The 13,376-nt window shown below is 36.8% G+C and overlaps 1 protein-coding gene across 1 annotated transcript in view; it reads right to left on the bottom strand.

The window, feature by feature from the left end:
- LOC132839188 (receptor tyrosine-protein kinase erbB-4-like) overlaps positions 1-13,376 on the bottom strand; it is an 88,948-nt gene that overhangs the window by 29,180 nt on the left and 46,392 nt on the right. The window contains exon 2 of the mRNA XM_060860022.1: positions 3,000-3,151. Within this exon, the coding sequence (XP_060716005.1) occupies positions 3,000-3,151 (152 nt within the window). The remainder of the gene's footprint in view (positions 1-2,999; positions 3,152-13,376) is intronic.

The following is a 13,376-nucleotide window of genomic DNA, read 5'->3' as shown; positions in this document are numbered from 1 at the left end:
GCTACAACTGTGTACATTTACACCTCATTTCAAATTAGAGGTCATAAAAACCAGAAGGAAAAACGTAGCTATTGTACTGTAAGTTCATGAATGTGCCCACTTTTTTTTTTTTTTGCAAAGAAAAGTTACACACACAAAAAGTTCCACGGCATAACTAGTGACGTGAAACTTCTGTCAGCGAGAATAAGCAAGGACTACAATTCCATGACACGGCGCACAATGCGTAAGAAAATTCGAACGCCGCAGGCTGTAATTAGTCAGATTATACCTTATAGCTCCTGTAATTATCAAGTAAGAGGTTGGGTCGTGTCAAATTCGAGTGGGTTCTGTATGAAAATAACCTCGTCGGATGTAGCTCGTCTGCATAACAATAAAAATAAAAATATATAATTAAATTTAAAAAGAAATGGGTCACACTCTTCACTCTTCATGTTCATAACAATCCTGAACAAAGGGGATTTGCATAAACCTCGACAGTTCTGAGATGTATTATAAAAACGGTGAGTGACGGTGAGTTTGTGCCCAGGGTTTATTCTACAAAATAATAAGAAGACTATTCTGCTGTCTAAGTCCATCCAAGTCAAAGTTATATAAATATTTTTTTTTTAGCTGAAAAATAATTGTTTTTTAAATTTTTTTTTTTTTGATAATCCATACTTTTTCCATGAAATAATTTGAAAAAAAACATTTTTTTTTTATTGCTTAGAATTGCACAAATAAAAAAAATGATAAATAATAAAACATTCATTCATTCATTCATTCATCTTCTACCGCTTATCCGAACTACCTCAGGTCACAGGGAGCCTGTGCCTATCTCAGGCGTCATCGGGCATCAAGGCAGGATACACCCTGGACGGAGTGCCAACCCATCACAGGGCACACACACACACTCTCATTCTAAATAATAAAACAGATTTATTTATTGTTTTTAAAGCAAAAACTTTTTTAGAACATCACTTGCATGACTTGAAACACAAATGACTGCAATGTACTTGAAAATATAAATTCCACTCGCGTTTATGTAAATAGTTATGACCTTTGGATAAGGGGAGGAGTTTATTCCTAAACAGTAATACAAAGTTTACCTTAAAACTGTTTTTCTTTATCATTTAATACAAAATTCAAAACAATACAATCTCATTAGCCAACCATTTTACCAGCCCAAAGAAAGCAACAGAACCTGCAACGTTAAACGTGTCTCTAATTTGAACCATGTCACTTCAGAGGATTCTCAGGCCAGCGTCAATCTCTGCATGCTCTTAAGCTAATCAACATTTTCGCTACGTATCCGAGGAAATCAGCTTGGCATTCGGATTACGTAGCTGACCGTGAGCTTGTATAAAGATGCGCTAATTACAGCTGCTTGGAGAAGCGCCTCTTACAAAATTCATCGTGTTGCGACTGGATTCAAAACGAATCTCAAATGACTCTTTAAGGAAAGCAAGATGAGAGCGTCTATTTTTTTTGCTGCGAGAGGGGAAAAAACTAGCAAAGGGACATTAGAGGGTATTTTATGATGAAAGCTACTTTGATTTTGAAACAGCCAGCGTTATCAAAAGTGTGGATATTAAAAACAGGCTCGAGGAAGTTTGTGTAAAGTCTTAGAGGGGTGAAAAGTCAGTGAGCTACTTGGAAAAAAGTGAAAACATACATGTGTTTAGTTTTTTAGCAGCATGTACTGTATCATCAAATGTTTTAGATATTCACAGCAGGGATTTCAAGTTATGAAGGTTAAAAGATGTCCTATTGAAGTTCACCGTCGTTGTTACACTAGTCATGTGGCTTATATGAAGATATACATATCCATCTATCATTACAGGGCAATTAGGAATAAAATCAAGCTTCATGAAAAATCGAGTTAAAGTATAAATCCAACTGCAGACTTCAGGTTGCCGTAAACGATCATAATCACTCCGGTTAATTTGGTTCAACAGACTCATGCTCCTGCTTTGTCATCAGTGCTTCTGTGAAGCTGTGACCATCTCTTGGGCTCATGACAGGAATATAAACATCGCTTCTCAAATAGCAGTCTGTGTTTCAGTCTCAGCGAAATCCTCAAGGGCAGCCAAAGTGGGTCATGCTCCGTTAAAGATGGCCGACCGTTTCTACAGTGCTTTGATTCAAATCCCCTTTGTACTGTTGTAAGTACTCTGCTTCAGAGACTAACATTAATTAACTGGACAACAGACTGGGTAAGATTAGGTCACTCTGATTTAATCATGTTCATCAAATATTTTGTACAATATAGACAATAAAAATCTTTATCTCTGGTTGCACAATAGCTCCAGGGTTGTGGGGTATATTCTCACCTCCACCCTGTGCCCCCTCTGGGTACTCCGGTCTCCTCTAGTCCAAAGACATGTATTGTAGGGTGACTGACATCTTTAAATTGCCTGTGGTGTACAGTATGAGATTGCCCTGAGATGGGTTGTCACCCTGTCCAAGGTGTCCCCCTCCTCGTACCCTGAGTCTCTATGATGGGGGATAGGCTCCACGATCCCCATGACCCTGTTTAGGATACGCAGTATAGAAAATGGATGGATGGATGGATGGATGGATGGATGGATGGATAGATTTGCCTATTGTCGTATTAGAGATTTCCTCATTTAGAATTTGTCTTTAGAGCTTTAGGCTTAGAAATTTCAGTGTTTACCGGTTACATTTTTCCATGAAAGGGACTGAAGTTAGAGGACAGTTAGAGTTGTTTAAAGGTTGGGATGAACCTTTAGGAGGTTTAGTGGGTTTAGATTGTAGGGTTGACGGTGCTACTGCTTATATTTAGGATGAACTATACGTAGGTTTTTCTTAAAGGGTTAAAAATCCAATTGCTTATTTGTCTTTCAGTGGCAGGGCAAAGATGGAGTGATTCACCTTTAAGTTAGTTTAAGTTTGTTTGATGAGCATTAACCCTCATGAGAATAAATTCATCTTGAGAAATTCAAGATTGTGCTTGGTTATGTTTAGTGCTCAGCATTTGGGGAAACGCTGGTCTGACTCACCTTGAGAAAGTTCAGGTTGCGGTTCCTCTCGATGCTGGTGATTTCCAGGTTTCCCATCACCACTTCACAGTTCTCATAGAACTTGCGCAAGGTGTGGTAGTGCTGGTCCAGATCTGACAGGGTGCTGAGCTTGTTATCGGTGCCCTCACATACTGCAAAAACACAGAATGATTTTGGTCAGTATGTAGAATTATTACTATACAGTACAGGCCAAGTAGACAGTGACTCTGAGCATTATTTTGCCTTTACCATGGTTTAGACCACGGGTGTTGAATCTTAACCACAAAAGGCTGAACGTTGGTCCAGAGTTTCATTGCAATCGAGCTGAAGCCACACCTGATTCCACCTGATTAATCAGCTGATCTTCATAGACTCAGATGTGATTTCTTCTTGGTTGAAATGAAAACCTGCAAATACACTGGTCCTTTCTTTCTAAGATTGGATTTTGACTACAACAGAGAGACTGGTGATGCAACTGCTTACAGATGGATGTTCTATTCCACTAAATGTAACTATAAAGGAATAAAAGTACCTGTTGTTCTCCAACAAATAGAAAAGCAACAGCTAAATTGTTATACAATAACAAGAAAAAAGGGGAATAAAACATTTCAGAACACGCTGTTTTAGGCAAATAATGTTTCACTCTTTATTTATAACACATTCCTCAGAAAAAAAGAAATTGGCCTGAGGCCTTCACTTTCTCCAAAATCAACTCTGCTTGACATGATGCTTAATTAAACACACTTCTTTCCACACACCACACATCTTTCTCCGGCTGGCCAGAACCATCTGCTTGATCAGTTGGCCTACATCAGAACACCAGAGAGTGTGTGAATATGTACGCATGTGTCAAGATCAATTCCATCCCAGCACCAATGCACTCATGTATGCTGTTACAGTATGTAGGGAGTGAGAGACAAAGCTTATCTGAACACCACATGCTTACATACAGTACAGCATTGTTTCCTACGTGCCAGTTGGCAGCCGTCCTTGCTGCATCCCATCGATGTGTCTATCTGCTACTACACCAAAGCTTTGTCTTCCCAAGAACTTCAATTCACAAGAATGGAGTGAAAAACTCAATGAGTAGGTGCCAATACTTGTATATATAGCCAAAACAACTTGTATATATAGCCAAACCAACTTGTATATATAGCCAAAACAACTTGTATATATAGCCAAAACAACTTGTATATATGGCCAAAACAACTTGTATATATGGCCAAAACAACTTGTACATATAGCCAAAACAACTTATATATAGCCAAAACAACTTATATATAGCCAAAACAACTTGTATATATAGCCAAAACAACTTGTATATATAGCCAAAACAACTTGTATATATAGCCAAAACAACTTGTATATATAGCCAAAACAACTTATATATAGCCAAAACAACTTGTATATATGGCCAAACAACTTGTATATACTGTATAGCCAAAACAACTTGTATATATAGCCAAAACAACTTATATATAGCCAAAACAACTTGTATATATAGCCAAAACAACTTATATATAGCCAAAGCAACTTGTATATATAGCCAAAACAACTTATATATAGCCAAAGCAACTTGTATATATAGCCAAAACAACTTATATATAGCCAAAACAACTTGTATATATAGCCAAAACAACTTATATATAGCCAAAGCAACTTGTATATATAGCCAAAACAACTTGTATATATAGCCAAAACAACTTGTATATATAGCCAAAACAACTTGTATATATAGCCAAAACAACTTGTATATATAGCCAAAACAACTTGTATATATAGCCAAAACAACTTGTATATATAGCCAAAACAACTTGTATATATAGCCAAAACAAGCCAATGTATAGCCAAACAAGCAGCAGCATGATAATGGGAATGAAGGGAATAAAGGAGGAAATAGAGAGTATGGTACAGCACTGGGACTTAAACCCCTGACCTTCTGGACCAAGAGCTATAACTTGAGCAATGATCATCAGTTGGATTCATGAAGCTTCTCAAAGTTCAAGGAATAAACCAGTTATTGTTATGCTGTTCTAGGAATATCTGAGGAAAATTAAAGTTGCCAAAAAATTACTTTTTAACTACAATTTAATTTGGACCTATTTCCTTCAGAAACAAGAATTTAGGAAGTACTTGGATTATATACAAACTAGTCAAAGTTTGACGATAGTTTCACACCACTGCTGAAACTAAATAAACTTTAGACTAGCTAGTTATCTATGGTAAACAGTGACAACATAAACAATCATCTTTTACTTACTTTTGGTGAGGATGTCCTAATGGTGTTTAAAGATGGAATTGTGTTAGAGAAAGCAACATATTCCAGCAATGAAGAGATTCATGTGCCAAAATATTCTGGCCACATAACCACAACCTCATGCCTGGAAACGGGAATAGTGTACAGAAAGTTTTTCACCCAAAAACACACAGAGAAGCAACGCTAACTAGCTGCTACTGCATAGAAAGGCTTGCCAGGACATTTATTTTCTACAGTCCATTTGATTGGATAATCATGCAGAGGTAAGCTTAGATCACCTAGTGGTCAACAATGGGAACTGCAAGAAAAGTTAATAGAGGCCTATTGGGGCTTAAATCCTGCTTAGTACAAAGAGACCCTCAGTACAAGACTGTCAATGACAGGTTGCCAGGTTGGTGATTTTACACCAGATTGGGGTTGTTGAAATTGTTTTGTTTGTGTAACACCCAGTGGATTCATCTCACAATACCTGTACTTTTGCTTGGAAATACAAAAGTCCAATTATTTTGTTAAAAGCAAATAACGTCATTTGGGATTTTAAAGAAAATAAAATCATACCACTTTTTATCTTCCAAAACACTTCTAGCTTACTTACACCAGCTGTAAATGTTCAACATGATACACTAAGTTTCCAGGATATTTTTGATGAAAGTTTACGTTCAAGTGTGTGTGTGTGTGTGTGTGTGTGTGTGTGTGTGTGTGCCTTGGTTCTTGAGCCTCGTGAAAGAAACCATCTTCAGAAATCAATGGCTTCCACAACCTTGATGCAAACAAATGGGCCACAGGATGGCTTTAATCATACAAATGCACCTCGGCTTATTATTGCATGAATCAATAATAATTATCTTCAATGGGCAGAAGACAGACGTAAATAAGAAGACACAGTGACATTTATGGAACATCATACAACAACCAAACCATATTCTTATTAACAGCAGAGGTCACAGGAGTAGTACGGGGATTTAAAAAAAAAAAAAATCGAAATTATTCTAGTGTTCACTTTTAATCATGCAGTCAAAGGAGCATGTGGAGGATTAAATCGAGCAAATAATCCACCACTAAGCTCTCTCGTTGCAATTATCTCAAGGTATGGAGAGATTACTTCCTTAAGAAGTAGCAGACCATCATTAATAGTATTAATTAATACAAATGCACATGTTTGAGCTGAAATAGTTCCCTGGATGGTTCTAATAACAAATATAGACGTCATTGAGAGGGAGTGTGTGTGTGCGTGTGTGTGTGTGTGTGTGTGTGTGTGTGTGTGTGTCAGTTGGCACAGATCGACTACACCATCCGATGTGACGGCCTCGGAAATGAACCCCGCCGACTGCAATGAAGTGTAGAATTCAGAGTGGAAATAAAATTTCTTTATTGACTACAATAAAACAAGAAGAAATCATGCTAAGCCATGCACGGTAAAAGCTGAAACGTTACAATTTCTTCATAAATTAATAACAACACTACCATGACATCATTCACCTTCATAACAAATGATACATACTGTATGCATAAGTATTCACCCCCTGTAAACTTTATTATATAGTGGTATGATGAGGACTTGAAATCAGCATAATCGGGATTAGTTATTCTGTGTCTACACAAAATGGAAAGAAAATCCTATATAGTCTGCAAAATAATCAGAAATAAATTTTAAATAAAACATTTATGATTGCATAAAAGTATTCACCCCTTCTGGTGAAACATCGAAATTTGCTCTGGCAATATCAGAAAACACATGTACAGCATTTACCAGACATTCTTATTCAGAGCAACTTACATTATCTCATTTTTATACAGCTGAGCAAATGTGGGTTAAGGGCCTTGCTCAAGGGCCCAACAGTGGCAGATTGATGGACCTGGGATTGAACTCACAACCTTCCGATTGGTAATCCAACACCTTAACCACTAGGCTACCATATGCCCACACATAATTTGAGGAATCAAGTCAACCTGTGGGGGCACGGTGGCTTAGTGGTTAGCACGTTCGCCTCACACCTCCAGGGTTGGGGGTTCGATTCCCACATCCACCTTGTGTGTGTGTGGAGTTTGCATGTTCTCCCCGTGCCTCGGGGTTTCCTCCGGGTACTCTGGTTTCCTCCCCCAGTCCAACGACATGCATGGTAGGTTGATTGGTATCTCTGGAAAATTGTCCGTAGTGTGTGAATGCATGAGTGAATGAGAGTGTGTGTGTGTGTGCCCTGTGATGGGTTGGCACTCCGTCCAGGGTGTATCCTGCCTTGTTGCCCGATGACGCCTGAGATAGGCACAGGTTCCCCGTGACCCGAGGTAGTTCAGATAAGCGGTAGAAGATGAATGAATGAATGAAGTCAACCTGTGTGTATTTAGTGTCATGTGATCACATTGTAAACTCACTTCTTATTAGAATTCAATGGAATTTGATTTCATTATGAAGATCAGTGAGTTATCAGCAAGTCCAGAACAAAGTACTGGAGAAAGTATTAATATCAATCGGCATTACATCCGCCATAAAAAGTGGAAAGAGCACAGCATTCTGCCTAGAGGACGCTTTCTACCATAAATCAGTGACCGTGTAAATAAGGGATAGGTCAGCAATGAAGAGGCAAAGGAGAACCGTTTACATGATGCAACAACCACCGTGCTTCATAGAGGAAATGGTATTCTCAGCGTTCTCTGTTTTTTTCTTATACATACAGTAGCACTTTGTGTAAACATGCAGTTCTGTACGTTTGCTGAGCGTCTTTCAGCTGATCGTGATGGTGTTTTGTGGGTTGGGTCTATGGTTGCCAAACTTTAGATGTTTAACAGAATATATTTTCAGGTACATGCAAAAAAAAATATGAAACATAATTCAGTTGAGGAAAACCTTTCAGAAAACAATAAAACATGTCAAAGTCTTTATGTAAACGTTTTCCGCAGGCCACGACACACAACAATATATAAATATCGAACCCCTTTGAGAAGATCTGGATCACATTCAGAGAAAAAAATTATCACCCACTGTGTGTATAAGAATGTTTTTGAACATTTTCATCTCTTTCCCAAAATGATTCCCTGCTGATAATTTATAGCACGAAATAATGTGCTCAGAATTGCTTCTTGTCTCAATTCTGGGCATTAAACAGCTCCTGAGCTATAAAACCAAGCAAACAAAAAGTCATGGCTAAGTGCTCCCGGAATATTCATCAGCCAACAGCATTAAGAAATCAAATAAGTCATGGTGACGAAGCACGCGACACGAAACGTGAACAGCGAGGTAGGTTCTGACAAGGTCATTATAAGCGCTACAATCAGGAACCTGCTTAGCATAAATCCGCAGACATAATGCTAAATTCAATTTGTTTGAGGCATGCTGTCAAATCCCAATGGTTCATTCGCTGGAAACGTTTAGCAGACGCAGAGCACAACCGAGAGCAAAGGTCAGGTTAAAGAGGGATTTTTTTTACTCTCATGGATACAGCAGCTCCTTGCCGTTTTTTGCATTGAAACGAGTTAGCATGCTGATTGAAAACGTACAAAAAATTTTACTGTATCAACAAATACAAGTTTCTTTGTTGAATAAATAGTGCTACGACATACGAAACGTGGGTAAAACATTTAAACAAAACCTGTAAGTTGTTTACAAGGCAACAAAGTAAACAAGTTGTGGCTCAAGAGGTTAAGGCTGGGGGTTGTTAATCAGAAGGTTGGGGTCCTAGCACTGCCAAGCCACCACGGTTGTGCCCCTGAGTAATTCTCTTAACCCTCTCATCTCCAGGAGCCGACCCTCTGCTTGGACCCTAACTTTTTCAAATCAACACTTTCTGACCAATCAGAATGCAGAATTTGAGATCAGTATGCTAGCATAGTTAGGCTTCATATATTATTGTCAATGTACTATGCATATTTTATGTTGACAATTCCACAATTTACAAATATTATTTACTTGCATTTCCCTTAATATACTGTAACTGCTAAATTTGTACGAAGGTTTTATCGGCGGCTTTATTGCGTGTATGTGTATTCACGTAACACACGATTTTATAGATTAGGCACTGATTCCAAAAATGTTAAACTATAAACCAAAAACAAGTCAATGTGGACAAATTCATAAGGTTTTAAACAAAAGAAGGTTAATTCCAAAAAAAAAAAAAAGTAGCTACTAAGTTAACTGACCTTCAAGCTCGTGCTATTAAATATCACAGTGTGTTCAAGGCCTGCTGCACTTCTGAGTATAAATTTGGCCCTGACTCTGAATGTATAATCACGAAATTAAATCCACGCGGACCAGTCCATGGTTTTTACAACATGTACTCCGCCATTTTATATAAATGAGCAATTTCGGCTAATAGCAGCTCATCAAAGCGGTGTGATTAGCCTGAGTTCATTCATCCCTTCAACCTTTCAAAACCGATCTAACATGAAAGTCTGAATAACCTCCGGCTAATCACGACTCTTTATTACCATTTGAATGAAATATATCGGTGTCAGAACCAACTGTGGGGGAGGGGGGAGGGGGGGGGAGAAAAGAAAAGAAAAGAAAGAAAGAATTTATAGGAGAGTGAAACATTCAGCTGTACAATCCCACCGCTCAAACATCGCTAAACACGCTGTGAATGTTTCGGGTAAACTTCAAGAAACCATCAAATATTTGTGGCTAAGGTAATCACATTCTAAGAGAAGATGTTGAGCACAGAAATATATGTAAATGTATTTTATATTTAAAAACATATTGAAGTAAACATATTGAACATATTTTAAGTAAACGTTTTTTAATCCAATTAAAATTCCATATAAAATGTTCAATTTTTTTTTTTTTTTTTTGACGAAATCAAATACACGTACCAAAAAGATAAAAATTTACAACTGAAACATTGACAGTTGGCATTTAGAAATATCAATTGTTCTTAAATTATACTAAAATTAAAAATATGATATATAATATAATCACAAGTAATGCTTTACTTAAAAATTTTAAAACAGACTGGCACTTTATCAATTTCATCCAAAATATTTAAGGATTTGCTAGAAAAACTGTTTAATTTTTATAGTATTTATTTACTCTCCGATGAAAATAAAACTTTAATAGAACTAAAAATAATAATAAAATATTATTCAAAATATACTCAAATAAAACCCTTCACATCTTAAAACTTTTATTGGTGGTGTATATCAATTTTATCTAATTTTGCTAATATTTAGGGATTGAAACATGCTAGCACAGAGTCCCTCATCTGCAATCAGGCCAGTTTAGAAAAAGAAAAAAAAAACGTTCAAAGAGACATACAATTTTTGATGTGTTGGGTTTGAAAGTTCCTAAAATCATAAAGCAATTCTAAAAAAAAAAAAAAAAAGTGCTTACAAAGCAGAATTGTTGTCACATTTTCAACAGAAAGAGAAATGTATGTTCTCTCTTTATCTTTTATTCTCCTTTTTTCTTTATTTTCATTTAATATTGATATGGACTGACGAGGCTACTTTGAGAGAATAACCCTTTTGCCTACAATTATTTAATTATATATAAATAGCTAATTATTTATTTAAAACAATAAGTAAACTATTAGAAAGTCTTTAATGTGATTAACCTGTTAGAATCGATGCTAGTTTGCTAATACTGTGTGAAATGCAGTACAGCAGAAGAAGAAGAAAAAAAAGAGATGACCTGGAGATGTGTTAAGACGTTTTGTAAATGTAGATTCAAAATTTTACAAATTATAAAAAAAGTTTCAAAACTGAAAAAAAACAGCACAGCTTATGTTCATAGTTCTACAATTATAATTAACGATGCTTATTTATTTGCAATTAAGACCATTTAATAATTTATCATTCAAATTGTCAAACACGTAGTTATGTGCAAAAGTTAGCGCCCCCTTTGCTCCTACCTCCAAAAACATTTTCCATTTTCATTTGTGCATCTTCTTACAATGAGGACTAAATATCGCAGCAGTTGGAGTGAAATTTGCCATAATTTTTAGCCCACTTTAAAGCATCCCTGCTGACCTGATCTAGTTAATTTACGTAAATTTTCCTCATTAAGGTGTCTGATTACTGAAACCACTTAACACATTTTTAAAGCGGTCAAGGAATTAGGAAAAGGCTTTCGCAAAACTATTCACCTTTCACAGAGCTAAAGAAGGGGTTAGAAGTTTTAAATAAGTTTGAGAGACCAAAATGTGGTAACGTGGACAAAATATATTTGGAAAATTTATTTGTCGGAAACAACCACACGGCTCTTGAGTCCAGCTCATTTCATGCCAAAATATCGTTCGGCTAATTTCTGTAAATTTTCTGAAATGACATAACTGCAAAGAGAACAGACAATTTAATTCGTAAACGATCACGCTACACCTCCAAGCATGTGATTGGTCACTCTGAGCTGATTCATTCTAGGAATTCATTCACCATTCAAGTCTCTATCTCTTTTTTCTCTGTAGTTGATGCCATCCATTTTTTTTTCAGCAGGATCTTCTTTCTGTTTTCATGATAAGGGTTATGAAATTTTAATAGCGCCATCTGCAGTACTGGAGCACTGAGAAGCTGGTTTTCTTTCCACAACCCTCACATGCCATGTTCTCATTAAATAAAATATGATGCAAATGGAAGCCAAGTGTGACTTCGTTTCATTTGCGTTCCCAACCCAGAAACCGTTCTCATCGTTGTGATGAACATTTTCACATTTCAAACCCTTCATTTATATTTTCTTGGTGAAGTCAGCAGGAGATGAGTGCTAAGTGTGTTGAAACTCCCTGAGCTCAAACCTAAGCAAAGCTGTCAGTCATATTGCATGAAAAAGTGGAGTGGAATTTGTGTGTGTGTGTGTGTGTGTGTGTGTGTGTGTGTGTGTGTGGATGAGCTTCCTGTCAATGGGGTTGCCAAATCTTTCTATACTAAATGAGATTTTTCAATGGTGACTTTTACAGTAAAATTGAGATATAACGGGATAGAAAATATGGACTGAAAATCAATTAATTTTTTTCCTTTGCTTAAATGCAACAAATGTCTTCTACATATTAAACAGATTATAGAATAGCACTTGATCCAGCACCTCTTATAATTTCATGCTTTATTTGATTTTTTTAATGCCACTCGTCTGCTATGTCTTCACTAGTCCTCCATTTAGCAATGTCTCTGGAATGATGCCTCTGTCTCCTTTGATGTCATCCATACAGAATAATTTATTGATTTATGTAATAAAAATTGCATTGTTTTTGGTGTATTTACAACCAAAACATAAAAGTCAGAATGACATATTTCACTATAAATATACCACGGTCTGATTATGATGTGTTGTGTGTTGAACAAATTGCGATTCGGTAAAGATTGAAATACTTCCCAAGTTCACACATAGGAGAAAAGAACTATTTATATTCCTCCTGAACTCCAAATGCTCCGTTCCTTTGAGCTTATCGCTCTTGGAGTGCCGTCACGACGCACAATGCAAGCATCATGAACCATGAAGAAACGAACCAATCCATAGCTCAATCTGTCCATTAACCGGCCAGGAAAAAAAAAAGACCTAATGGAGGATTTGTCCGAGCGTGCCTCGACGTGACATGTTTTGTGTGCCTGGACAGTTCAATGAGCCTTCGCATCTGGAGAATGGTTTCAGATACAACAAAGTCAGTCCTCTTTAAAAATGAATCAAATAACTATGCTGTCTTGGGGCCTTCCAGTTCTTTGTGGTACTTTCCTTTGTTCCTCTCCAGAATGTTCCTGCTTTGAATCGGCTCCGTGAGCTTCACTCATGACTTCTTTGTGGTGTCATGTAATATATGTGTTTATATATAAGAGAGAGAGAGAGAGAGTGTGTGAGAGAGAGAGAGAGAGAGAGAGAGAGAGAGAGTTCCTGTCACATTAATATTCATTTATGTTTACATGTCATAAATCCATATTCCTATGTCACTTATTTCCTTTTTTTAATTTTGTTTTTATATTGCATCATCAAGGAGTCAATTATGTAGTTGGAAGAATCGTTTGGGCAAGAATCAATTAGAATGTTTTTAAAGCTTGACAGAGGAATCAGCTAGATAAATGGAGAAAATGGAAGAGTTACAGATTTGAAGATAAAAGAATCAATTTGAAGAATCAATTAAATACATGAAGGAGTCAACTGCATAGCTGGAGGAATCAGTTAGGTAGATGGAGGAGATGGGGGAGACGAC

The sequence above is a fragment of the Tachysurus vachellii genome, chromosome 24 (genome assembly GCF_030014155.1).
Source record: "Tachysurus vachellii isolate PV-2020 chromosome 24, HZAU_Pvac_v1, whole genome shotgun sequence".
NCBI lineage: Eukaryota > Metazoa > Chordata > Actinopteri > Siluriformes > Bagridae > Tachysurus > Tachysurus vachellii.
Note: the sequence above shows the minus strand (reverse complement) of the source record. Positions and strands in the feature narration are given on the sequence as shown.